We start from the raw sequence: 24922 nt of genomic DNA on the forward strand, positions 1-24922 counted from the left end.
CCCTTTAAAAGCCAGTTGCGCTCGCGCCATGGCGGGCTCGCTATTTACATGGCGGAATTAAATTTTTCTTTTTTTAAAATGTTTGTATGCTGCTGCGTGTCCCTGTGTGTGTAATAAGCAAAGTGTACGCGCGTTGTGCACTCGTCTATAGGCACATATTACTAACGCGCTCTTTAAATAAAGAAAAAATATTGCGCCAGACTTTAGACCAGGTTTTTGTTGGTCAATGGCGTGGTCTATTTCAGGTGCCTCAAAATAGCAACGCGCCAGCAATGCTCCTGAACACACCTCGTTTTCAGCCCAGCACACCCATAGGTGCACAAATGGGCACAAATGCATTTGCTATTTAAACAACGTGGCGCAGGACGTGAAAATGACAACTGCGTCGGGCTGAAACTAGCAAAAAACACTTGCGTCGCGCCTGGCACCGCATTGCGCCAGGTGTATGATAGGGCCCTTGGTCACAGATATACAGGTCATCCTTAATTTTTGCATTTCTTTCAGTGCATAATTATTTTATTAGTTGTTAGTTATGAGCAGCTTAGCCTCAGTTTCAGTCCATCAATCTGAAGCACTTTTCCCCTCCTCCTGTTGTTTGTCATTAAGTGTTACTGTTTCTTCAGTTTCCCATGTTTGACTAATGGGCTTCAATTGTTTTTCTTCTTGTTATTTTATTAACCTTTGCCCCTACATGTCACTTCCTGTCCATTCTCCTGCCAGCATGAGGGCAGTGTTTTATGATCTTCCTCGTCTGGATGAATATTTGTTCGGCAAAACAGCAGCTAATTCACTCCAGCTTTGTTGAGAACCTTGAAAACATGCTGTGATCTAAACCGGCCCTGACTGTGATGTGATCTAATGTTTCGGAATGCCATCAGCTGCTTTACTCGTGATGGGGATCTTTACCTCACAATTTGAATGAGAGTCATGATCCTCCATGGAACACCACTGGGGTGTAAATCCTTAGTGTGCAACAAAAAGAACTGTATTTCAAGCAGAATAATTTGGCCTGAATAAAAAATGTATTCTAATTAAAAACAAAGGGTTTTTGTTTTTGCAGTTACTCTCATATGATATAGAACACGCACGGATATACTTGAAAAAGCATGTTATACTGCTTCCAGGGATTGTTTAGTTCATGTCAATGTAACCTAATGCTTCAGCATTTCTTTCTTTGACTTTTTTTTTGTATTTGTTCACATATTCCACTGGCCTTGATAACTCCTTTTGGAAAATAAATGCTCTTGATTATTGAAAACAGATGGCTAAACAGACGTGTGTGGGCCAGCGATGACTGCAGCATGTGACAGCATGGTGGGGCCTGAAACTGTAAAACTGACTCCAGAACAGTTCTCAGACACTCACTCCTGGGTCAGAACAAGCTATTTTAAGTGTTTTAAGTGAGAGCTTGCAGTGGCATTGAGGAAATGCACAGCATCTATTTTTATGCCACATATAATTTTTTTCCCGGAACTGAAAACAATCAGTATGTAAACCAGCGGTTCTTAGCTGGTGGTTTGCAGGTTTTGATTTTTGTTTTTTTGGACAAAAAAAAAAATCATTTTGTTATGTATTTTTGTCCTTTTTTCAGGGCCGTTCAAAAACGTTAGGGTTAGTAAATAAATAAATAAATATAAATTTTTAAAAAATGTTAAGGAAATTGGTGTATTAAATCGAGTAATACATTTTTATTCATCAAATAATCCTGAAAAAAAATGACTGTATCAGGGTCAGCGCAGGCGCCGCCACACGCTCGCGTCCAAAGTGACGCAGTAGAGACGAAAATGTGGAATAAAGTCGTTATTTTTGTTTTCTTTGCGCAAAAAAGTATTCTGAATGGCTTTCCTGTGGTAACTGCAACATTACATTCCATTGTTTACTAACTATTTTATTGGCGTCTTTCTGCCATTAAAATATTGATTGATTGATTACATATGACACGATTTCATTAAGTTGTACTGTTTCTTTCAACAAACCTTCAGATGTGTATTTATATTTTGTGCTATAACTAGAAGTAAAGAAGAAGAGATCATCAGTTTTCGTTTATTTGTTTGAATTTCATCATAAAAAAATTTGAAAGCGAAGACTTTGTTTCAAATCAAAAGCAACAAAGAAAAAAGCTTATGGCGATTATTGGAAGTCAGTCATGCTACAAGTAATGTTTAAAGTTTTGTTCACACAGACTGAAAGACCTCGGTTCATCAAAATGAAGATCAATTAAAAATAAGAAATTGATATTGTCAACAGGACGTGTCCCAAGCAAGTAAAGAAAATAAAATTAAAATAATACAAAAATATTGAAAATACTGAAACCACAAAATAAATGCCAGATGATTATTTAAACGTAATATATAAAAACAATTTATATTTTAAGTTATGATGGATAAATTATTATGTAAATTAAAATGAAATTACTTTTATTACTGCAATAAATTAAATGGATAAAATGTCTGCAAAGTGTTATATGAAACTTTGTGAAGAACTGTTTGAAATGCTGCAAGTAGGGCAGGTTTTGGCATGGGTTTGTGCTTATTCTTAATGGTTTGGAGGCAGCGGGAGACGGTGTTATTGTATTTGCTCTTAAAGCTATTCAGGTTGACCTTTAAGGTTTGTGTGACATCTCTTTCTTCCGGCTGGCTCATCGAGGGGTTTAGTGAGGCCCGGGCAGGTGGAGTTGGCAAGGATTGTGTTCCTGGCAGCGCTCCATCGTCAGACTTAGTGCTGAGTCAATAGCCACCAATAATGTATCTGTTCAGTGAATAATAGTCTGCCAAAATCTGATGTTATAACCTTGATCAAACAGACAGGGATGTGCTGATGTGTCCACTTGTGCAGCTGCTACCAAGAATAATTAATTGAATTAATTTGCCCAGCAAATGAAGCCATTCTGTACGTCGTTTGCGAGTGAAAAGCCGTTTCAGCTGCGATGACGCGCGGCATTATGCCCCAGCTCGTCTTCGGTTTCGTGCCTCGGGACGAGCTACCTTTTGTTCGGCTACAAGCTCTGCTCTTTGGAGCCCAACTCTAGTGGCTTTTCATGGGAGCTCTTTTGCAAGGCCACTGCCAAGTGCAGCCCCGGTCACAGATGGGAATGAAGATGCGAGTTTTTTTATGAGTGACCTCACTTCTGCAAAACAAGACGAACATGCCTTGATCTCGTGTGTGTGTGTGTGTGTGTTTCTCTTATTTTTCTCCCTCCCTACTCGGGGTAAAACCAAGTTCTTAAAAGATTTCTGTTAAGTACTTCCCCACCCTTTGAAGGGCAGCCGACTGAACTGACTTTGTGTGGAATTACTCATCTTAGAAAGCAGTCTGCAGGCACTCTATCGGTTGAAGAAAGCTTGCAAAGTCATGAATGAGGCATGAAGATGAACAGAAGTACATTCTGATCACGTGGTGCGTGGTTGCTTTAAGTGCAGCCATGTTCTTTTAGAAAAACGACAGCGTACAATAATTATTAAAAGGAATACTTAACCCAGCATTTACTCTTAACTTTTATGACTTTATTCCTTCCGTGGTACACAACAGGAGAATTTTGTAAGAATGCACTGGCTGCTCTTTTCCATATAGTGAAAGTGAATGGGGTTTAGAGGTGCCACGCTCTGGAAAATCGCAATAGAAGTGTTATAAAATCATGTGATAGCTTGAATGATGACTACAAAACAAAAATAAATTGATGTTTGACAAAAAAAAACAATTTCTGCCTATGCCTATTATAGATTTTATTAATATTTTGAATTAGATTTTATTTTTATATTTTCAGTTTTCATTTTTTTGTTAATTTTTTTGTAATTGTATTTGCTTTTGTCATTTTTATTAGTTTTTCTTTTTTAAATATTACTATTTAGATTCAGTTAAAATTGTTATTTATTTCAAGTTAATAATTTTAGTGTTTCATCTTAAACTTATTTTATTTAGTTGCCATTTTTGTCGAAAGTTTTTCATGTCATATTTATATTCAACAAAAACTAATATTTTATTTATTATATTTTAGATAATGATAATAACCCTGATACTATTTTTTACATGACCATTGTCAGTTTATATATTTATGTTATTTGATCTATTTATTTATTTTAACTTTCATTATATGGAAAAGAGCTGCCAGGATATTTTTCAAAAATTCATCTTTTTTGTTCCACTGAAGAAATAAATTCATACAAGTTTGTAACCACATGAGGGTGCGTAAATCGACAGAATTTTCATTTCTGTGTGTTCTCCAACTGCTGCTAATGATATTTGCTGTATTATCTGATTAGCTTTTGGCTACTATGTATGTTGTGGGGGGAGAGAAACAAATGTAGATTACAAATTAGGTCATAAAATATGACATCAATAACCTTGAGAGAGACTGCGGCATTCCAGCTCGTCCTCCACCCCTCCCCTCTGCTTTTTTAATTATATAGGTCAGTGGCACTGATCAATCTGGCCCTAGTTATTTATTTAATCCTCCTCTTCCCAAAGAGAGATCTTTGTTCCAAAAAATGTTCTGCTTGTGAGTACTTCTGCAAGAACAGCATTCCGAAACCTTGTTGAGCAACTTTAGTCCTCTTGCTGCAGAGGTCTATTTTGTTGCTGTGTGAATTTCTACTTTCCCTTTTAAAATAAATAAATAAAGCTCTACAGACTGTTTCTCACTGCACTCGCCGCTGCAGAACTAACCAATTCAGGATGCATGCGGATTTGCATAATGTTTGAATAATATTTGCAGTGCATGTACAAATATGATATTGCAATATAAAAAACTACTGATAGGTGCATTCATTGGCTTGGAGTGGAATGCCAACTTGCAAGTTACTCAATGGCATGCAATAAATACAGCATACTGCGTGAATGCATTATGTAATGACAAATGAAAAGCAGTATCATGTTGCATATTTAATATAGCAAAAGTCACCCAATTTTAATATTATTATTTGCACTATAGTTATGTATGCATTTATTTATAGTAAAATTGATTAAAAATACAATTTTGGCATACTTATTCATTACATGCATACAGAAAATGTGCATATTATGCAATAGTGAGAACAGTATGCTATTCCAAACATAGCTGTTGCATTGTGGGATTTCTAGCACAATGCGAGATCCTCGCAGTACTTGGTTATTGATTTTTGTATCCCCCACCAGAATTAATGTTTGTTCTAAATTCAAACAAGTCACGCTTCACAGAACTCATCCTTGAACCTCTAGCCAGTATGACAGATTTTAATGCAACCCCTTTAAGTGGAATTTAATGATCTGGCTTTAAAGGAAGGCTTTTTCCCAGAGAGCATTGCATCAGCTGTTTTTGTCCCCCGAGAGATCGGAGCTTCATTTGAGACTGCAGCTGTAGTAAACAATAGCAATATGCATTTATTATCCCTCGAATCATTAGCAAGAGCACCACATAATCCAACAATATCACTGCTGTGCGTTCTCTTGAATGTCAGACAATAAAGATTTGGGTTCTTAGAAATGCCAATCACTGATCCACATCTATTTATGATTAGCCGTTTATCTGTATTTACACCATTTGGCTGTATTTACCTAGTGGAAAGGAGCTGTGGTGTGACATTGTGGTTGTGAAAGCTGACAAAACCTAATTAAAGCCCTGATTGATCTAATTAGTTTATCATCGCAATTTGCATGTCGATTTACAGGCTCATTTGCCCTACTAAGATTCCATCGTGTTCTTGCTTTAACGAGACAAGCACGGCATTTTCAACCAGCACATTGTCAGCAAAAATATTTCTCAATGAAGAAAATGCTCTGAGGTACTTACAAAAGTGGATATTAAAAAATCAAACAGTATCACTCTTTCTATTGATTTGATACCAGAGGGCTGTCTGACTAGCTGACGGTTGCTTTTGTACTGCTTTTTGTATTTCTGTAATTTCCACTGTTCAAAATCACTGTAATCTTACTGTTCAAAAACTTTTGACTGGTAGTGTAATATAAATATATATAAATATAAAAGTCATTAATATTAATATTTTTTTTATTTCACATTTTGTGTTCAGTGGCATATTAGTTTTGCTCTAATATCTGATTTGGTATTAACCAAATCATAAGATATTTGACATTTAATGTTTAGTTATTAAACAGGACTGTGGACCAATAAGATTTAACAGTGGGTGCAGCTTCCCAGTAGAAATATATAAACCAACTGACAGACATTGACAACAAAGATAATAATGTCTGCAAGAAGTTCCTCATTTAGAAGGCCCTAAAATACGTCGCTGACTTATATTAGACATTTCTGAAGGTTCGTCCAGTACTGCTGCACGCTCCGTTTCCTTGAGTATTTATAATGTGGAGTTTAAAAGCTTTTTTTAAGGCTTTTTTTTGGAACAGCCACCATCTTTTTCCACGTACAGCTTATTTGTGCTTTATTACTTCACATTGTGCTGAGAGAATAAGTGCTGTGTTTATGTTGGGCTAAAGATTGAGCAGCGTTCGAGCTCAGGCCTCTAATTTAAAGTCTGTAAATCACTACCCGGGAATGTGGCTTTCATTTCAGCCGCATCACAGAGCGAATTCCAACAATAAAATATTTCGCAGGGAGGAGGTGTCTGTACAAACGACGTACACTACAAAAACACGGCTCTCATCGCGCATTATTTCGAGCATTTAATAATTAAAGCTGGCTTTTGAACGTTAATGGGTTTTAGCCTGAAGGGAGTTAGTGCAAAGATAATAATGTCTGCAAGAAGTTCCTCATTTAGAAGGCCCTAAAATACGTCGCTGACTTATATTAGACATTTCTGAAGGTTCGTCCAGTACTGCTGCACGCTCCGTTTCCTTGAGTATTTATAATGTGGAGTTTAAAAGCTTTTTTTAAGGCTTTTTTTTGGAACAGCCACCATCTTTTTCCACGTACAGCTTATTTGTGCTTTATTACTTCACATTGTGCTGAGAGAATAAGTGCTGTGTTTATGTTGGGCTAAAGATTGAGCAGCGTTCGAGCTCAGGCCTCTAATTTAAAGTCTGTAAATCACTACCCGGGAATGTGGCTTTCATTTCAGCCGCATCACAGAGCGAATTCCAACAATAAAATATTTCGCAGGGAGGATGTGTCTGTACAAACGACGTACACTACAAAAACACGGCTCTCATCGCGCATTATTTCGAGCATTTAATAATTAAAGCTGGCTTTTGAACGTTAATGGGTTTTAGCCTGAAGGGAGTTAGTTAGGTAATTTCAGGTTTAAAGGCCAGGAATGACAAAAGGCCTGTTTTTGAGTTCCTTCCCCTCTCTGTTTAACTGTGTGAATCTGGATTAGTTCAAGGGTCGACTTCTCCACAAAACCTTTCAGGCGTCCTGCGAAGCTTAGGGAACAATGTCTGTTTTTTTTCTCTCCCACACACACCTCACATTCTCTCTCCCGGTCCGCCTCTATGATTCATTTGCTGTTTGCCCCTGCGGAGAAAAGCGAAAAAAAGTGTACTTCAAATTATTTCCCCTTTTTAAAGGGGTAGGTTTGATCCCGGCTTGTACAGATGTGATTACGAACGTGCTGTTTTGAGGTCAGTTTCCTTGACCTTAACCTTTATTATGTCCAATAACAGGCCTCTGGTTGTTTGTTTAACGTTCATTTTGCATCGAAACCTGCTGATCTGCCATCTAGCCGTGTGTGTCGTTTACTGCGGCTGTGGTCAGAATTTACGGTCCGTGGCATTTCGGCAAGCGCTCATTAGGGCCACTTCTGTGGAAGTAAACTCAAGGCTCCATCAGACGGCTTGTTTAATAAGCAGTAATGTCGGATCCCGGGCACGTCTCCCTGACACCAAAGCGGTGGAATGAGATGAATGAGAAAATGAAATTGTTGATGTCAACAACCATTTGTCTTAGTTATTTCGGTATGTGGCCTGAGGGGTGCTGAGCGAGATGAGAGCGGTTCTCTGTGAGCAAGAGCACTCAAAGACAAACATGCTAAAAATAGTCTTGAAACAGTTGAGGTTGTAATGTTTTACTTCCTGTTTTGTGGGCCTCTCACAGCTGGGTATTGCGCCATCTTGTGACCAAGAAGTGGAAGTGCAGCTTGAACAGTGCTGAGTGTGTAGAAAAACGATATTAATAAAATGAGACCACGATGTTGAAATAAATCTTTGGAAAAAAGACTCAAAAAAAAACATATCAACATGTAAATCACAAAAAAAGGACTGTTACGATATTTTGAGGTTTGCACAAAAATTCTTATTTGACATTTTTTACTAGTTTTTTACTTTTTTTGTTTTGTTTTACTACATTATTCTAAATGGTTATTCTCATAATAGTTAACAATTCATGTAAAGTATTTTTTTTATTTAAATTTAATACATTTATTTACATTTTTAATTCCTTTTTTAAATTTGTATAAATGTATTTAAAATAGTGCTGTCAAACGATTAATCGTGATTAATCGCATCCAAAATAAAAGTTTTTGTTTACATAATATATGTGTGTGCACTGTTTATTTATTATGTATATATAAATACACACCCATACAGTGTATATTTTGAAAATATTGACGTGTATATACATTTATATTATTATATTATATAACGTTATATAAACATAACGTATTTTTCTTAAATATATACATGCATGTGTTTGTATTTATATATATATACATAATAAATATACACAGTGCACACACATATATTATGTAAACAAAAACTTTTATTTTGCATGCGATTAATCGTTTGACAGCACTAAAAATATAATATGAAACATTTCAATAATATAAAAATCTATAAACATAAAAATGAAATAGAGAAACAATAAATAAAACAATAAAAATATCTTTACCCATTACAATAAAGTTTCGAAAATGTGCTGTTGTCATGAAAATGTCACAATGCATAAATAAATAAATATAAATAAATAAATGAATGCATTTCTTTGTACATAGCACAATAAAAATACGACCCAGACATTCTAGACATTTTTGACAGGTTGCATGCGATTCACCCAACTACTGCCAGTGTCATATTTATTTTTGTGCTGTGAGAAATGTATGCACTGGAATTTCTTGGAATCAGATCACATGAATAATGATTTAATACTTGTTTAAAACCTGAAGCCACCCACGTCTATCGAATGTCAGTTTTCATAATATGATACATTGGTAAATTTGTACTCGCACTGTATTTCTGATACATTCGCACTAGTATATTTTTCCGTTGCTGTGGCAACACTGGATGTCCAAATGTTGGTCTTCAAATGCAAGTTTATTGCATTATGTAATGCTTATGTAAATCAACAGAGCTATTTGTGCATGAGCTATTTCGGTGGGCAGAGGAAACCTGAGTATTGATTGCAGGATGTTGTTCTAATAGCGGCACCCGCGGTCACAGGAGTGCTGTGTTAAATATTAGTCATTTGCTCTACGAGTTAGGAAGAAAAGGGAAAAATATTTCCCAGCCCGAATGACTCACTCTTCAGAGAACATCTTTATATATACCAGTGATAAATGTGGAAGAAATTAAATTAGACTTTCGGTTCCCTCATTGTAATAACTCAGTAAGATTTCTTTAATATCTCACTTGTTTCATTTGAGACCAAAGTCACAAATTGTTCTCTGATTGGCCATTCACCAAGGACTGCAAGCACAAATCTGAATATTTAATATGAACTCTCCCAATTTGAAAAATGAAATAATTTCAACCAAGGCTCTTTGGTAAAATATGTCTGTGGCGACATTTCTGCAAAATGACATTGCGTTGTTCTTGCATGTTTCGCAAACACTTAAAAGTGAAATGTCCTGTGATTGGCACTAAAAGGATGTTCAGTTTTATTCAGAACAGATTAATCTGGCAACGTTTTATTTTATTGGCTGTTGTTATTAATGTTACTGCTCGATCAAATTTGAAAATAACGTATCGCCACAAAACCCCCTTTCCATAGCAAACGCAAGATAATAACACATCTGCTGAGGCATCCATGTAATTTTAACTTAATTCTACAATCTTTGTGCTCTTTTCTTGTACTCTTGCAGAGGGCACCACCTCACAAATACAGTGCAAGGTTACTACATTAGAAGAACCATACATATGGAGCTGGTTACGTGATACATTGTGGTAAAAGTGTTTTGAGGTCATAACATAGTACTACTGTGTAAGGAACCATGCAAAAATAAGTAGTTATTAATTGATCATCTGCCCTGTGATCATAATTTGTGTCAAAAGTTGATGGTGATTTACTGCCACTCGTGTTCAATTGTATGTATAGGTATGGTGACCATATGTCCTCTTTTTCCCGGACATGTCCTCTTTTCGGACCTAACAAAATGCGTCCGGCCGGGATTTCTAAATCGCCCAAAATGTCTGGGATTCGGCTTTTGCTTTCTACAGTCGCCATTCATTGTGTGCGTTTTTGTATTAAAGTCCATTGCGCGCTGTTTTCTTAATCCCGCTCTCCCGCTGAATTTCTGACCATTACTGTGTGCTCCTGCAATCATAATATTGCATATAATTTTCGCGCATCAGGGAGCCGCTATCAATATGCGGAGTATTTAAATCACTTTGGATGCAGCTTGTGGGGAAGTCGTGGCCTAATGGTTAGAGAGTTGGACTCGTAACCCAAAGGTTGTGGGTTTGAGTCTCGTACCGGCAGGGATTGTAGGTGGGGGGAGTGAATGTACAGCGCTCTCTTCCACCTTCAATACCACGACTTAGGTGCCCTTGAGCAAGGCACTGAACCCCCAACTGCTCCCCGGGTGCCACAGCAAAAAATGGCTGCCCACTGCTCCGGGTGTGTGTTCACGGTGTGTGTGTTCACTGCTGAGTGTGTGCACTTTGGATGGGATAAATGCAGAGCACTAATTCCAAGTATGGGTCACCATACTTGGCCACATGTCACATCACTTTGTGTAGGATACATTTTTTGCACGGAATTGGGCTGATTTTAAACTGCTGCGGCAGGTTGATTTTCTCCCCTGGGTTAAAGGTTTGAAATATTGTATAAATTACATTTGACTGAAATGCTTGTATTGAAACATTTTGCATTCTACCTATGATAAAACTGGTAGATTTTTTGTTTTGTGAAGGACGGCAACTGGTAGGACACCTTTCTGGCTGTAAAATAGTTATTTTAGGTATGGAAATTAAATATTTTGAGTTTTGATATTTGGGATATAGTCATTGCGTGCTATTAAGGGGGCTAATTTAACCCCCTCAAACCCAACAATAACCCAACCATCAACCATGTCCTCTTTTTTGAAAACTAAAATATGGTCACCCTAGTATGTTTTTGGAGTTTTGTAACAACGTAGGGAAAGACACGTTTTTTCCAATTAGACTGTGTTGATTCATTTGAAATTGAAATGAAAAAATAAAGTAATTTGAGCTTTTGTATTCTTGTTTATTGTACAGCTCTATACTCTTACTGCATGTCGACAATTGACTCATGTCTATTTTTATTTCTCCTAGATACTTAAATGAAACACAACTGAGAACTACATTAAGTCTCAAGAGCAATTTCCACTCTAGGCAGTTTAAATTCACACCTCAGCTACAGCCATTATATTTAGAGTAATTCAGCTGGTAGTTGTAATGAGGTCTGTCGTACAAATTTAGAAAGGTGTCTTTTTAATACCATCCATCTGTGCGACTGCATACAGCTGCGTACAGCCTCGATACCAGTCGGTGTCTAATATTGACCTCAAGTTTACTGTGATCAGGAGCAAGCTGGCAGGGTTTTCGGTTCTGCCCTGGTCTTGTGGTTGCGGTTAAGAGCTGCAGCAAATGAAGCTGTAAGGCTGGCAAGAGTGAGGCCCTCACGGTTCCCCTATTACATGCAGAAATGCCAGTTCTCCATACAGGAAAGCCCCACTGACCTCATCACAGCTTCTTCCTGCATAAGCCCACCAGCCACCGCTACACAGGAAATTGCAAAACACAAACTGTAGATTACCTTCTCCTACAGCACCCTGCTAGGAAATAATACACCGTTCATCGTTTACATCAACTTCCAGTAAGAGTTACATAACCACGGTCACATCTGTATGTGGCAGGAAAAACAGCACCTCAGCGGAGCATAAATGCTGGTATAATTGTTGCGTTCTTTTAGTATGATTAATTTTAACGGTCCGGTGTTCTCGGAGTTGCTTATTATGGAAATTAGTGTTATATAAGAATGGACAGGGGGGGTAGAGATGCTGCAACACACTCTTATTACCCACTCAGCAGTCTTCCCAATGGAGAGGAGTGTGCGCAGACAAAAGCGTACGGGTGCACCGTCGTGGTTTTCAGCAGCCTGCTATCTCTGTGATGATGCCCCTATCTGCCCACATTATACAGGAAGCTTTATTCTCCTCACGATTCATAAAGCAATTATGCATCTGAATTAATGACAAGGAGGCCGTTTGCACAGCAAAGTCACTTTGTGACTGAATGTTTTTTTGGACAAATTAAGGTGGTCATATTAAATGCACCACTTTCAACGGCTATTAAAAAAAGTACTTGTCTGTAAAAATTATGTTTGCGATGGCTTGGCGGTCTATAAGATTCTTTTGAACAGGCTCAAGGTGACACATAACTCAGGTCTGGATTTCTCAAATAAATGATTAATTTATTCTGGCAGTTTTTAAGTTGAACTTTGCTATCTGGGGTAAGTACTTGTACTCAAGGACAAATGTTCTCGCAAAAATGGAGAAGGATCTGCAACCAACAAACAGGATATCATAGTTGTAAATCAAATTTGTAAATAAAACCGATTTTATTGGAGAAAATACTATTTTTCAGTCTTTCTACTATAAATCAGTCATTTAACTTTTAAAGTGTTACTTGCTGTTTCCTTGTAATTGTGAAATTTACTAGCAATTTCTAAGTGAATTTACTTTGTTTCAATTATTTTCAGTGTACTGGTGGTCTTTTCTTATGATTCCAATTCTTAATTTGAGGACATTTTATCTAAACTCATTTTATTCAATACCTTTATGCTTATTTTAAAGATAAAATTCACATGTAACTTCAAACGCAACATATTCATGAATAAAATCCAGATGCCAGATGGAGAAAATATGTGGCTGCAGCACATTAAATATAATTTTCAAATACGTGCAGATGATATGAACCTTATATTAATATTCCAGCCCTCATCTGCTTTCTTTGACGGGGACATAAAAGGAAGCCAGAAAAGTGGGCCTCAGTTAAGAGTGCTGGGTTTTAAATGGCATATGAATGTGAGTATATGCACAACTTAATCTGCAGTAAATGTCCAGCCTTCATATAAATAAGCAGCCGCTTCCTGCTCCATCACAGAAGCGGGCGGCTGAGACAGGCTTTGAGAACACCTGAGCCCAGCCAGAGTCTGCAAAACATGTTGATCTGGCCTAAAAATGAACCGTTGCAGTCAGTGCGCTGGATAGAGGAACTAAAATAACTTCAGCAGAGCTTATGATTACAGACAGCTCTCGAACTGTGGCCTGATTCGTTTTCATGACTTTGCAGCTGCTCTAAAAGGGGATGCAAATGTTTTTGTGAAGGTTAAAAATGATATATCTGTTTGCTGATTTAAAAAAATGATTCAAATGTCTTGTAGAGCCTGATATTAAGTATTCATTGAGTCAAAATGTAATTGCATAGTAATTTTTAATAGCGAGAGGGGGGGAAATAAAAACCACGGTTCAAAAAGGAGTCCTATGGCTTCAGAAGTGGTCTGTCTTCAGTGAAGCTTTGTACAGTTGTAATGGACTGACAAGTGAAGTCTGATGGGGAGAAAAACTCAGCATGGCACTTGTACATTACTGGCAGCGGTTCGGTTCGGTTCGGTTAAACTCGGGTTCAAGGATGTATTCGGTCTTTGTCGAGATGTTTGGAATGGGGACAGGAAGGGGGATGAGCCTCGTTTCCAGCCACATGAGAGGAAATAGTCCTGTAAATAGATCGCTCTTGTGGCACTTCTTTGTACTCCCACAGTGAGTACACGTTCAGAACATCAAGGAGGTTTTTGGTTCATTTCCTAGCTAAATGTATCCCACCACACCATTTGTGATAAAATGGTGCATTTGCCTTTTTCCATTTGTTTATTTTTATTTTGAAGGCTGGCCCTGTCAGTGGTCTTGCTCTTTTCTTGGAAAACCTACTTCCTGTCATTGATGTGCTTTCAGTCTTGCAGTTCTTTGGGATTGCATGTAATATTACTACGGAATGTAATATAGGTATTGCATATCATGTTTTCCTTCACTGTCAAATGACATTATTTTATGCTTCACCACACCTGAAGTTATAGGTGACAATGCAAGATAAAAACGTCTACAGAACCAGCAAAAAGCAGCAATGAGAATCTGTATACAAAAAAAAAAAGTGAAATATTTCCAATTATTTTATGAAATCAAATTGCAGGTAGACCCATACTAAATATTTTGTCCTTTCATATTGTATAAATAAAGATGACACAAAATTTTGATTTTATTATGAACACATAAATATCCGCAAATTTTAGATACTGTTACGTTTCACTTTTTCAGCAGTATTTAAAAAAAAAGTAATATTTAAAAAGATTTGATGAAATCTAATGTTTCAAACGAAATCAAACTGAAACTAAATTTCAGCAAATTTTAGATTTTAGTCTCATTTCACTTTTTCAGGTGGTAGATAAAATTGCAGATGACTTATATACAGCAGTTATGTGGTACAAAAAAGAAACGTGTCATCCAAATGAATTGCAGAACACTTACATATGTGACCCTAGACCAGTCTAGGGTCTTAGCGACTTAGTCTTAAGTCGCTTGGGTATATTTTTAGCAATAGCCAAAAAAACATTGTATGGGTCAAAATTATCTATTTTTCTTTTATGCCAAAAATCATTAGGATATTAAGTAAAGATCATGTTCCATGAAGATATTTTGTAAATTTCCTATCGTAAATATATAAAAACGTAATTTTTGATTAGTAATATGCATTGCTAAGAACTTCATTTGGACAACTTTAAAGGCGATTTTCTCAATATTTTGATTTTTTTTTTTGCACCTTCAGATTCCAGATTTTTAGATAGTCGTATCTCGGCCAAATATTGTCCTATCCTAACAGACCATACATCAATGGAAAGCTTATTTATTCATGATGTATAAATCTCAATTTCGAGAAATTGACCCTTATGACTGGTTTTGTGGTCCAGGGTCACATATTGATTTGTTTTCTTTGCTTTAAAAAGAACTGATTAACAGCATTAACAGCAAAAAAGACTGATCACATACTGATCTTTTGTTTTATTTCATCGGTGACCTTAGACTGTTTATTTGTTGTCTAACGTCTAACGTATCATCTTAGTATCAAAGCCAACATATTGGTATCGATCCAGCCATAATGCCCTAAAGATTTACAAGAAAACCTTGAATGGATTAAGACTGCAAAAGAAGCAATGTATGAGTACATGTATATCTCTATCCCTACCAATGTTGAAACTAAATCTTTGTGTTTGCTTAGCTCTATCTCTCTCTCTCATAAAAGGAAATTTAATTGCATATTTCCTGTTCTTGGCATCGTGCCCTTTACCGGCTGTATGAAATGGAGCTATACCGCTGTCTATCTGCCAGCTGCTGAGTTGAATGAAAATAACAAAAATTTAAATTTCACAGACACCCTCAACCTCTTAAAAACATTTTCCCTCTGAGGAAACACTCCACAGCCTAACTTGCAAGGAAAGAGTTTCTACAGTTTTTTATTCCCCTCTGTGAACTGAAATGGGAAAGGAACGGTGACTTGTTATTCCCATAAATGGTCATGTGGAGAGAATGAGTGGGGATATTCGTCATGATTTATTCCCTGACTTCTCACCTTGTGATGGGGGGCTATTTCCATTCTTATCTCAACTCTCACTCGCATAAAAAAAGGACAAATTAAAACGGCAACATCTGATAGCAATTTTCCATCCAGCTAATCGAAAGAGAATATTAGGTAAATATAACGTCGCCTTTTGCACACGGTTTAAAACTGGGCGTCACAAGACCCGCTTAAATCTTACTAAGGACTCTACGGGGGTTTGAAAAAAACTCATTTAGTTCCAGACGAGGGAGATTTCTGAGGATTAGCTGTGAACAAGATAAGTCATTCTATGCATTATTATACCTCCATTATGTAAACATGAAGTGAAACATTACAGTGGGAATCAGGTATTTGGCAGCTGCCTGCTATTTTGATTTGACTGCGCGGACCGAGCCGTTTTCCACTTTTAGCAGCTGTAACATGTTTAAACTCTTTTGGTAATGGGATCTGAAGATGAATGTTCCCTCTGGGCTCCTGCTTAGCTTTGCCACTGGCCGACCGCCAAACCTCAGCCGGCATAGTTTTCCCGCACAGCCCCTGTCTGAGCGTGCTCAGTGCGTCCCGCCTCTGAGAGCCCCGAACATCCCGGCGTTGAGTAAACACACGGCTACAAACTAAAGCAGATGAATCCCTCTTGACAAACCAACAGATCTTATTAAACAAGAATGAAGGGAATGAAAAGAGGGAAACTAGACAAAAAAAATCACAAATAATTGTAATAGAGCTGTCTGTCGCATTAAGCCATCTCCATCATATTTATGTTTGGCTTCGCCTGCTGCTCCTTTTGTGCATTCGTGTATCGTGATGCACGAGATGTGAAATGTATTTGGATTAGGACTGGTGTACTAGAGAGGATATATTTATAATTCCGCATGCCTCCAACAGTTCCCAGCCAGACTCATTAATCACATCGGACACATTATAAAAACTTCAAACTACAAGAGTAGAAAGGCAGATCCTCCATCCCCAATAACATTCTCAAGTAAATCATAATTTCATATCTATTGTCATCTTGGCTTTGATTCTGTTAACACACTTTTACGCCTCAGTTGCTGACTGTTCACTAACATGAACAGGGTTTTACTTCAAACTTTCTTGGAAACTATTAACATGACTTTTATTATTTATTTTTGCCTTTTTTATATAAATTGTATTGGTTTTACCTGTGACTAAAACGTTGACTTTTAATCTTAAAGTCGCAATGAAACAGAAGTAGCGTTAAGTTAGCAACAGTGTCAGTAGCTGTGTTTCCATCCAAAGATTCAAATTAAACTAATGCGCAAAACTAACGGAATATCGCATAAACATATGCAAATAAAGCACCGTTTCCATCCAACGAGTCAAAGAGAGCAAAATCGTCACGTCCTGGTAAACTATGGCACTAAATATCACTAAGAATATAGGAGAAGCCACTGAATATAATAATTTTCATATATGATATAAATTACTTGCACCTCAGAGCGAGCAGATGTAACACAATAAATGCTGTGAATGCTTTCGGAGGTGGATGCTGCTGTTTGGGAATGCAGTCGTGTAAGACAGTTATACAGAAATACTTTGATGACAGACTTTGCTCAGGCATTTCAGAATGACCATAACAACCTATAGATGCTGTGAACGAGATCGGTCCGCTGCTAGTCAAGTTATCGCATCTCATAGCGCAAAGTCACATGACTTTTTCGATACGCATGGAGGAATTTATTCGGTAAATGTGTTTCCATCGTAGTTTATCTTGCATTTTTTCTTATCAGATAAAAAAGTTTATCCTACTCAAATTTTTAGAATTTATGCGCATCTTGGCGTTTCCATCCAGCGCTTTTTTATGCGATATTCCAAAATGCGCATAAAAATAGGTGGATGGAAACACAGCTAGTAAAGAGCATTCTTGACACAAGTAAATATTGTGCAAAATTAGCAATATGAATATTTATACTTGAATTCTAGCAATTAAAAAGTTAGCAAGACAAATTAATCATTTTATTGAAATGGCATTAATGTATATAATAATGTAATTTCTATCACGAGTTGAATGGTGGTTTGTGATTTAAAAACTAAATTAAGTTCAAAATAATCTAGTGAGTTTTAAGAGAGTATATTTCTTACAAGCCCATAGCGTTAAAAGTATCTGTATGAAAAAACAGTCATCTATTATGAACAAAACCACATTTACTGTAACATCGGTTCACAGGAAGGAGATGTTTCTTTTTGTTACATGAGTCAATTTCAGTTTGTCTAGGATAACAGATAAAGCCTTCAGGAAACAATGATATCAGTTATTATTATTAACAGCAGAGGAAGAAGACAGGAATGTTTAAAATAATAGAAGTGCAAACAGATGATGAATCAGTCTGATTCTGCTAACCTGTATCACTTCCTCCTTTTCCTCAGGCTCATCCTACCCTATGAGAGATTTACTAAAGGAGAGGAAGACAAACCCCTTCCACCCGTCAAAGCCCGCAAACAAGAGGGAAGTGCTCAGGAGGGCATTGTAAAAACAAAGATGACAACCATGAAGCGGCCAAAGGACGAACAAAAACCTGGGAGCGAAAAGGACACCTCAGTTAAAGTCCCAGAGCTGGTCAGTTTTTCATTGTGTCCTTGTACCTGTTTAGATGAAAAGGTACAGTGCCAAGCACAGCAATAGCACAATTGTATGTCATTAAAACCTCCAATGGGGCTAAAACATTTGAGTGACTAGTAGCGCCAAAATTGGCCTTAGGTAAATTTTTTTTTTTTTTTAAGAAGTCTCTTATGCTCATCAAGGCTCAACAAAAACAGTAATACTGTGAAATATTATTACAATTCAAAATTAACTGTTTTGTATTTTAATATTTTAAAAATGTAATATATTCCTGTGATGGCCAAGCTGAATTTTCAGCATCAATACTCCAGTTTTCAGTGTCACATGGTCCTTCAGAAATCATTCTAATATGCTGATTTGCTGCTCTATTATCAAATGTTATTGGCACTCAATTATTAATTTAATCAATTATTATTAATGGTTATTATTATTATTATCAATGTTGGCTTAATATTTTAGCTTAATATTTTGTAAAAACTCTTACTCTAAACTTTTGAATGGTAGTGTATAACAGTTTCCACAAAATATTAAGCAGCAAAACTGTTTTCAACATTAATAATAAGAAGCATGATTTCTGAAGTATCATGTGACACTGAAGATTGTAGTATTGATGCTGAAAATTCAGCTTAGCGGTTAAAAAAATGTAAAACAGAAAACTATTTAAAATATACATTAAAATAGAAAACAGTTCTTTTAAATTGTTATAATATTTCACAATATTACTATTGTATTTTTTGATCAAATAAATGCAGTCTTGGGGAGCAGAAGAACTTCTTTCAAAAACATTACAAAATAATTCTTCCAAACTTTTCACAAGTAGTGTACATTCCTGTCCAGTGTGCATGGTTTCTTAGGGCTGTCATAAGGTTGAGTGCAGAAAATGCAGAATAATAATACAGATACAATAGGTGCCTGGTCCCTAAAAAGTTGGCTGGAAAAACAACCATGACAGACCATTTCAGGCAGGGTGCCTTTCCTCTTCTCAACAAATAAGCTGTCACAGACGTGTGAGAATAGCGCTGTCAGGAGCAGCTGGTTTTAACATAATTATTTGGGCTGATTTGGAAGCTCTGACTGCTCCAGTACAGCATGGAAATCAAATGCTATTTGTCTGCCTGACTGACAGCAGGCAATTTATTAGCTGTGCCCGATTCTGTTATTTTCTGTGAATCTCTAGACTGCAGAGCACAAGGTTTCCCCAGTTCCATTTTCCATAAGCTCCCTCCGAGTTTTGTTCACAAATCAATTTGAAAGAGATGAATTGTGGAGGAAATCATGACCGTGCTCTCTCTCTCTCTCTTTTTTTTTGTTAATCGACATGACATTTTGTGCACAGAGCAGCTGCGGTGGAAATGTTTTCCTATCACGTCTTAGAAACCAATATGCAATGGGACACAATGCATGCTGCAGTTTTGTTCTTATAGAAACCGTGCTTATTTTTATCCCTAAAAGCCAATAAATCCATGGTGATTTGCAAATGTCTCTCCAGTTAAGCGTAAATATGAAAAAAGGAGAGCACGGCCGTGGAAGGGAATGAAAATTGAGTTATTATTTTCACATGAATAAGCAAATGATTACAGAGAAGATGAAAGGGCTGTTTGAAAATTCCTCTCGAATTGTCAAATTTAGACACATTTCAAAGCCGTTAAGCGGTCCGTATTCATTTCCACCGCACATGAAATGAGTAATGGGTTATGGTGTGGAAACAAAAAGGCCTGTTGTAGGTTATTTTCCAGCTGCATGCTTCGCTCATCTGTCTGGTATGTTGTGTAATTTGAAAGGCCTCTCCAGATAATTGATTGTACATTGTACAAGGCAGAAAATGAAAATGAAATTCTCTGTTTGAAGCAGAGCCGATATGACAAGACTGGAGCACCGAAAAGAGGGAAAAAACACTTAAAGTAGAGTTATAGAACTTAGTTATATAGGAAATTTGGAGAGAGAGATGCTGGGAGTTGTCTTGGAGTCAGTGGAGTGTAATCAGGGCATGTACAAATATAGGCGTGCTGCTCTGCTAAGAATCAGAGCATTGTAAGCGCTGTTAAATCAGCCCTTCCTCAGGCGCCAAATACAATCAACGCTATTGAATGACGCGCGCTGAGCCAACGGGCGGTCATGCCGCGTTACAGCTGGCTAATTTTGCCTGCTAGTCACTGGCTGCTTGAGGCCCCAAGACATTCCTGTTAACTTGTTCAAGTGTCCAAAGGGTGATAGAGAGTGACCCCGCAGGTCAAAGGTCTCCATTCACACCATGCTTTCAGAGGTGTCTTCTCAAATGGCAGCTTGGAAAGAGGCTCATTCTCATTTGAGCTTACCGAAAACCTCACAACTCGGCACAAATTTCACTGCCCCAGCTAAAATTTATGCTATAGAACATATTCGATTTTAGAGCAGCATTCAAATTTATTTATATGAAATTATATATAATATAATTAATCATAAATTAAACAAAAGAGATACAGGCTTATTATAGTTATTATTATTATAGAAGTTTAGTAATTAGAATTCAAACTTGGTAACCATGAACTTATGACTGGTGCTGGTGCTTTTTTTGGTCATTCAGTGTTCCTGCATTAAAAAAAACGAACAATAATATTGATAAGATATTATTATTATTATTATTGCGAGTAAAAATATATTTGTGCTAATCATATACTCAGCCTCCAACTCACACACTGGCGAGTAAAATCTGAGAATTTATTAACCATTGGCTAATATTAGACATCATTTAGTCACCCAGAGTGAAGATTTAGTCGCATATGCGAGTGATTTACTCGCAATGTAGAGGGTTGTAGTAAAACTATAGTTTTTACTTCAAATAAACATTAACAAATAAATTGAACATTAAAAAACTTCAACTTATTTTATTTCAACTAGTTGCCAAAGCAACATTTAATTTAGTTTAAATTGATGTACTAAAAATAACTTAAAACTGAAAAAAAAAAGTTTTAAACTGTATAGAAATTTAAAAATAAAAAGCAATGAATAAAAATAAAAAACATCATTAAAACTTTAACTAAAATTAAAATGAAAAGTTGGCGCCAATAGCCTTGTAGATAGCACGCCGACATAAAGCGCCATTGCGCTACAGGCGTCCCGTGTTCGAATCCCGACGCAAGGACCTTTCCTGATCCCACTCTCTCCCACTTCGCTTCCTGTCCATTCTGATCTGTCCTGTCACAATAAAGGCAAAAAATGCAAAAAAAAAATACATCTTTAAAAAAAATTTTAATAGAACATAGAAAAATAAAACTAATTTTAAATATTTAAAAAATAAATAGTAGTAAACCAATAATATAACACTGACGATGTATAGCCTTAAATTAAGTATTGTAGAAAAATTATCATGATGACAAAAATATTTAATAATAAGCATTGCTTTAGCTTATTCAAGTAACTGTTCAAGATTAGATAATAATGGTAATGGTATTATTGGCAATGTCTTCAATGATCACATGGTAATACCGACATTACGCTGTCAGAGTTTGACATAATACACAGCGACAGGTCTATTAGGCTTCATTTACACTGCAAGACATAATGCATAGATCCTGTATTGAACACACATCTGATTTTTTATTTTTTTTGTCATGTCTGTTTACATTCATTTGAAACAGCCAACTGTGTTTACATTAATACCTCGCCAAGCATTAAGGACAAGAAGAGCATTTGACTATTCATGTGTGCAGCTGCTCTTCATAGAATGTTTTACTATCAGCTTGGTACAAAAGTACCATTAGCATACACATTTAGGGCCCACATTATAAATTACCATAAAATAGTGTCAAAAGTTGTCAGATAGTAGATCATGCTACTTTCAAGCCTACAAAAACAAGTTGGGACAAGCTATTTGTCTCCACGCTGCGTAATGTGATGTATGAACATGTGATTATTCACGTGTAGTTGCACATTCATCTGGGTTGAGTGAGGAAAAGAGATGAGCCAGCCTTTTATTTGACACCAGCTGATGTCAAACATCTGTGCATCTCTTTCTCCAACACTGATAATGAATGGATGGGCGGTACATGCCTCTCCTCTGCACCGCTGTCACCACTCTGAAGTTCCGGACAGCATCTGCTCATTAGAGACATGTGAAGTTTGTCCAAAGTGCAAAACTTGCATCATGCTCTGGATCACGAGGATGGCAGCAGGTGTCGGCTGTCTCTTTTATGCAATCATGCTGACTCTGTTCTCTACTCTCATTTAAGCAGACTGCATTTAGAGGATTTTGGCACTGATTTGTTCAGCTCTGAAATGATGCAAAGCTTACACAACCTCATCTTATATCTCATTTGTGTTAAAAAGAAAAGAGATATTTGCATTGGGAAAACATTGAGGTATCAGCTTTAAGCCTGCAGCTCAGATCCTGGTGTGTGTACGCGCAAGGTCATCTGTTGATGCACACGACTTGCGCGCCTCTTGAAAAAGACTTTGATGTTGGCCATTAGCATGTAGATGCTGTTCTCACAGCATTCTTCAGCAAGTTAGTTTGTAGGGTTTCTGCCGCACTTATAAAGCTTTCTCAAACTCTTAAAATAAATTCAGAACATCTAGAACCAACTTAAGCACCACCTAGTCACAATGTTCCCAGCATTGAGGAGACTGACATTCCTTTGTATGCAATTATCTGTGGCTTTATTGAGTTTAGCTTACCTGTGGAGACGAAACCTCTCAATTTTGGTGTCTCAATTGAAACCCAAAGATTCCATTAAATTCCTCCAATGTTTACCCTAAACATTGGCACCGCCAATGTTTACCCGGTTGTCTGTTTCTGCATATTTTGCCAAGTCATTGAATTTTGGCTTGCATTTCTGTAACCGAATCGGAATTTATTTTCAGATGTAACACATCAGCCATTGTCCCATAATGGCTAAACACCCTCTGGCACAGCCTGCTACAGTAGCCATTAGGGATGTAACGATTAACCCGCGAGCCGGTTGAAAATCAATTAAAATATGTGACGATTCAGATCGGTTGAGATGCTAAACAAACCGCGATTCAATTAGGGGTAGGAGTTTATATTACTGTCGGGAAAATTACTGTCGTTAGAAAAGTTTCGATTGTATTTTTTTCTTTTCATCTTGCCTCTGTATAATGCATATTAAAAGTTCTTAACTCTTTTCCCGACATTGACGAGTTATCTCGTCTTTTAGAAGACAGCGCTTCCCCGCCAAAGACAAGTTTTTACGGCTTTTCGTGTTTTCACTGTTATACACTCGGGGGTGCTATTACACATCTTCTGAACAAGTACAAAACCTCCCGAACAAAAAACACACGTGAACAGGACGGAAAAACTAGCGATCTCTTATGTAAACAGATGCATATGATAAATAATGCGATCATCAGCAATAGACAGCATATAAATGAAAATTGTAATGTTATGGAGTAAAATGATGATCCAGGAAGTGGTATATGTCTGTGCAAGCTTTGGAGGTGTTGATGGTAGCAATTTACTGGATTTATGCTTTGATAATCGTACTGAATATTATCCAGATGTAGTTTTTGATAAAAATTTGATTTTCTCACTTTTTTGCTCAAAATTATACATTTTTATGAAACCTACCTATATTCAAGTGTTGATAAAAAAAGAATGCTTTAAGCTAGAATAAAACTGATTTTTTTGTTTAAAAGTAGAGGCTCTGATCTTTAGACACTTTATGGTGTATTGCATATTCAAATATTCACGCAGCAAAATATACTGTAGGCCATCAAATTTTAGTGAAAATCGCTGGCGGTGGCTGGCAACTTTTTTCAAAAATGCTGGCGGGGAAAGAGTTAAGTGCAGCGCTGCTTTGCTTACAGCGGAAACCAAGGAAACGCTTTAAGCGCCACCTGCTGGCAGAGAGTGAATCTGTGTCTCATTCAGCTCGTCTACTGTTTCCGTTTCATGCAGATATTTTTTATGTACAGTTTCACAAAACTGAAGTCAGACCATTCTGTTTTTGCTTCAAATTTCGAAATTATACAATCTAATTTAGATTGTAAAAACTGCTCATGTTGAATGCATGCAGCATCTTTGTTTGGATCATGATTAAAATGCAGTGGTTGCCTCTAATTTTAAATGGAAAGAGCACAGACAAAGCCTTATTTTGTTTATATGAAGATATTTATTTTATTTGTGTTATTTATTTGATTTGGGGTTTGTTTTAAAATTTCAATTTAGTTTTGTTATTTACATTTACATTATATTTACATTTTGTTATTTAGCAGACGCTTTTATCCAAAGTAACTTACAAACGAGGACAATATAGCAAAACCAACAAAATAGCAATAATATGCAAGTGCTATATTAGTATATTATTATAGTGGTATATTTCAATTTAACAAAGAAACATGCAGCATTTTGTTCAAGCAATAATAAAAGAACACATTTTGTTTATAATTTGTCTTAAAGGGGTCATATGATGCGATTTCAAGTTTTCCTTTCTCTTTGGAGTGTTACAAGCTGATTGTGCATAGATAAGATCCCTGAAGTTGCAAAGACTAAAGTCTCAAAACCAAAGAGATATTCTTTATAAAAGTTAAGACTCTGCCATGCCCCCCTAAAACGGCTCGTTCTAACACGCCCCCACATATCTACATCACTATGTGGAAATATTAGCATAATGC

The 24922-nt window shown here is 36.7% G+C and overlaps 1 protein-coding gene across 1 annotated transcript in view; it reads left to right on the forward strand.

Moving 5' to 3' along the window:
* arid5b (AT-rich interaction domain 5B) overlaps nt 1–24922 on the forward strand; it is a gene marked incomplete at its 5' end in the record, with an annotated part of 117042 nt that overhangs the window by 83277 nt on the left and 8843 nt on the right. The window contains one exon of the mRNA XM_016283249.1: nt 18121–18310. Within this exon, the coding sequence (XP_016138735.1) occupies nt 18121–18310 (190 nt within the window). The remainder of the gene's footprint in view (nt 1–18120; nt 18311–24922) is intronic.

The sequence above is a fragment of the Sinocyclocheilus grahami genome, unplaced genomic scaffold, assembly GCF_001515645.1.
Source record: "Sinocyclocheilus grahami isolate Dianchi unplaced genomic scaffold, SAMN03320097.WGS_v1.1 scaffold172.1, whole genome shotgun sequence".
Lineage (NCBI taxonomy): Eukaryota > Metazoa > Chordata > Actinopteri > Cypriniformes > Cyprinidae > Sinocyclocheilus > Sinocyclocheilus grahami.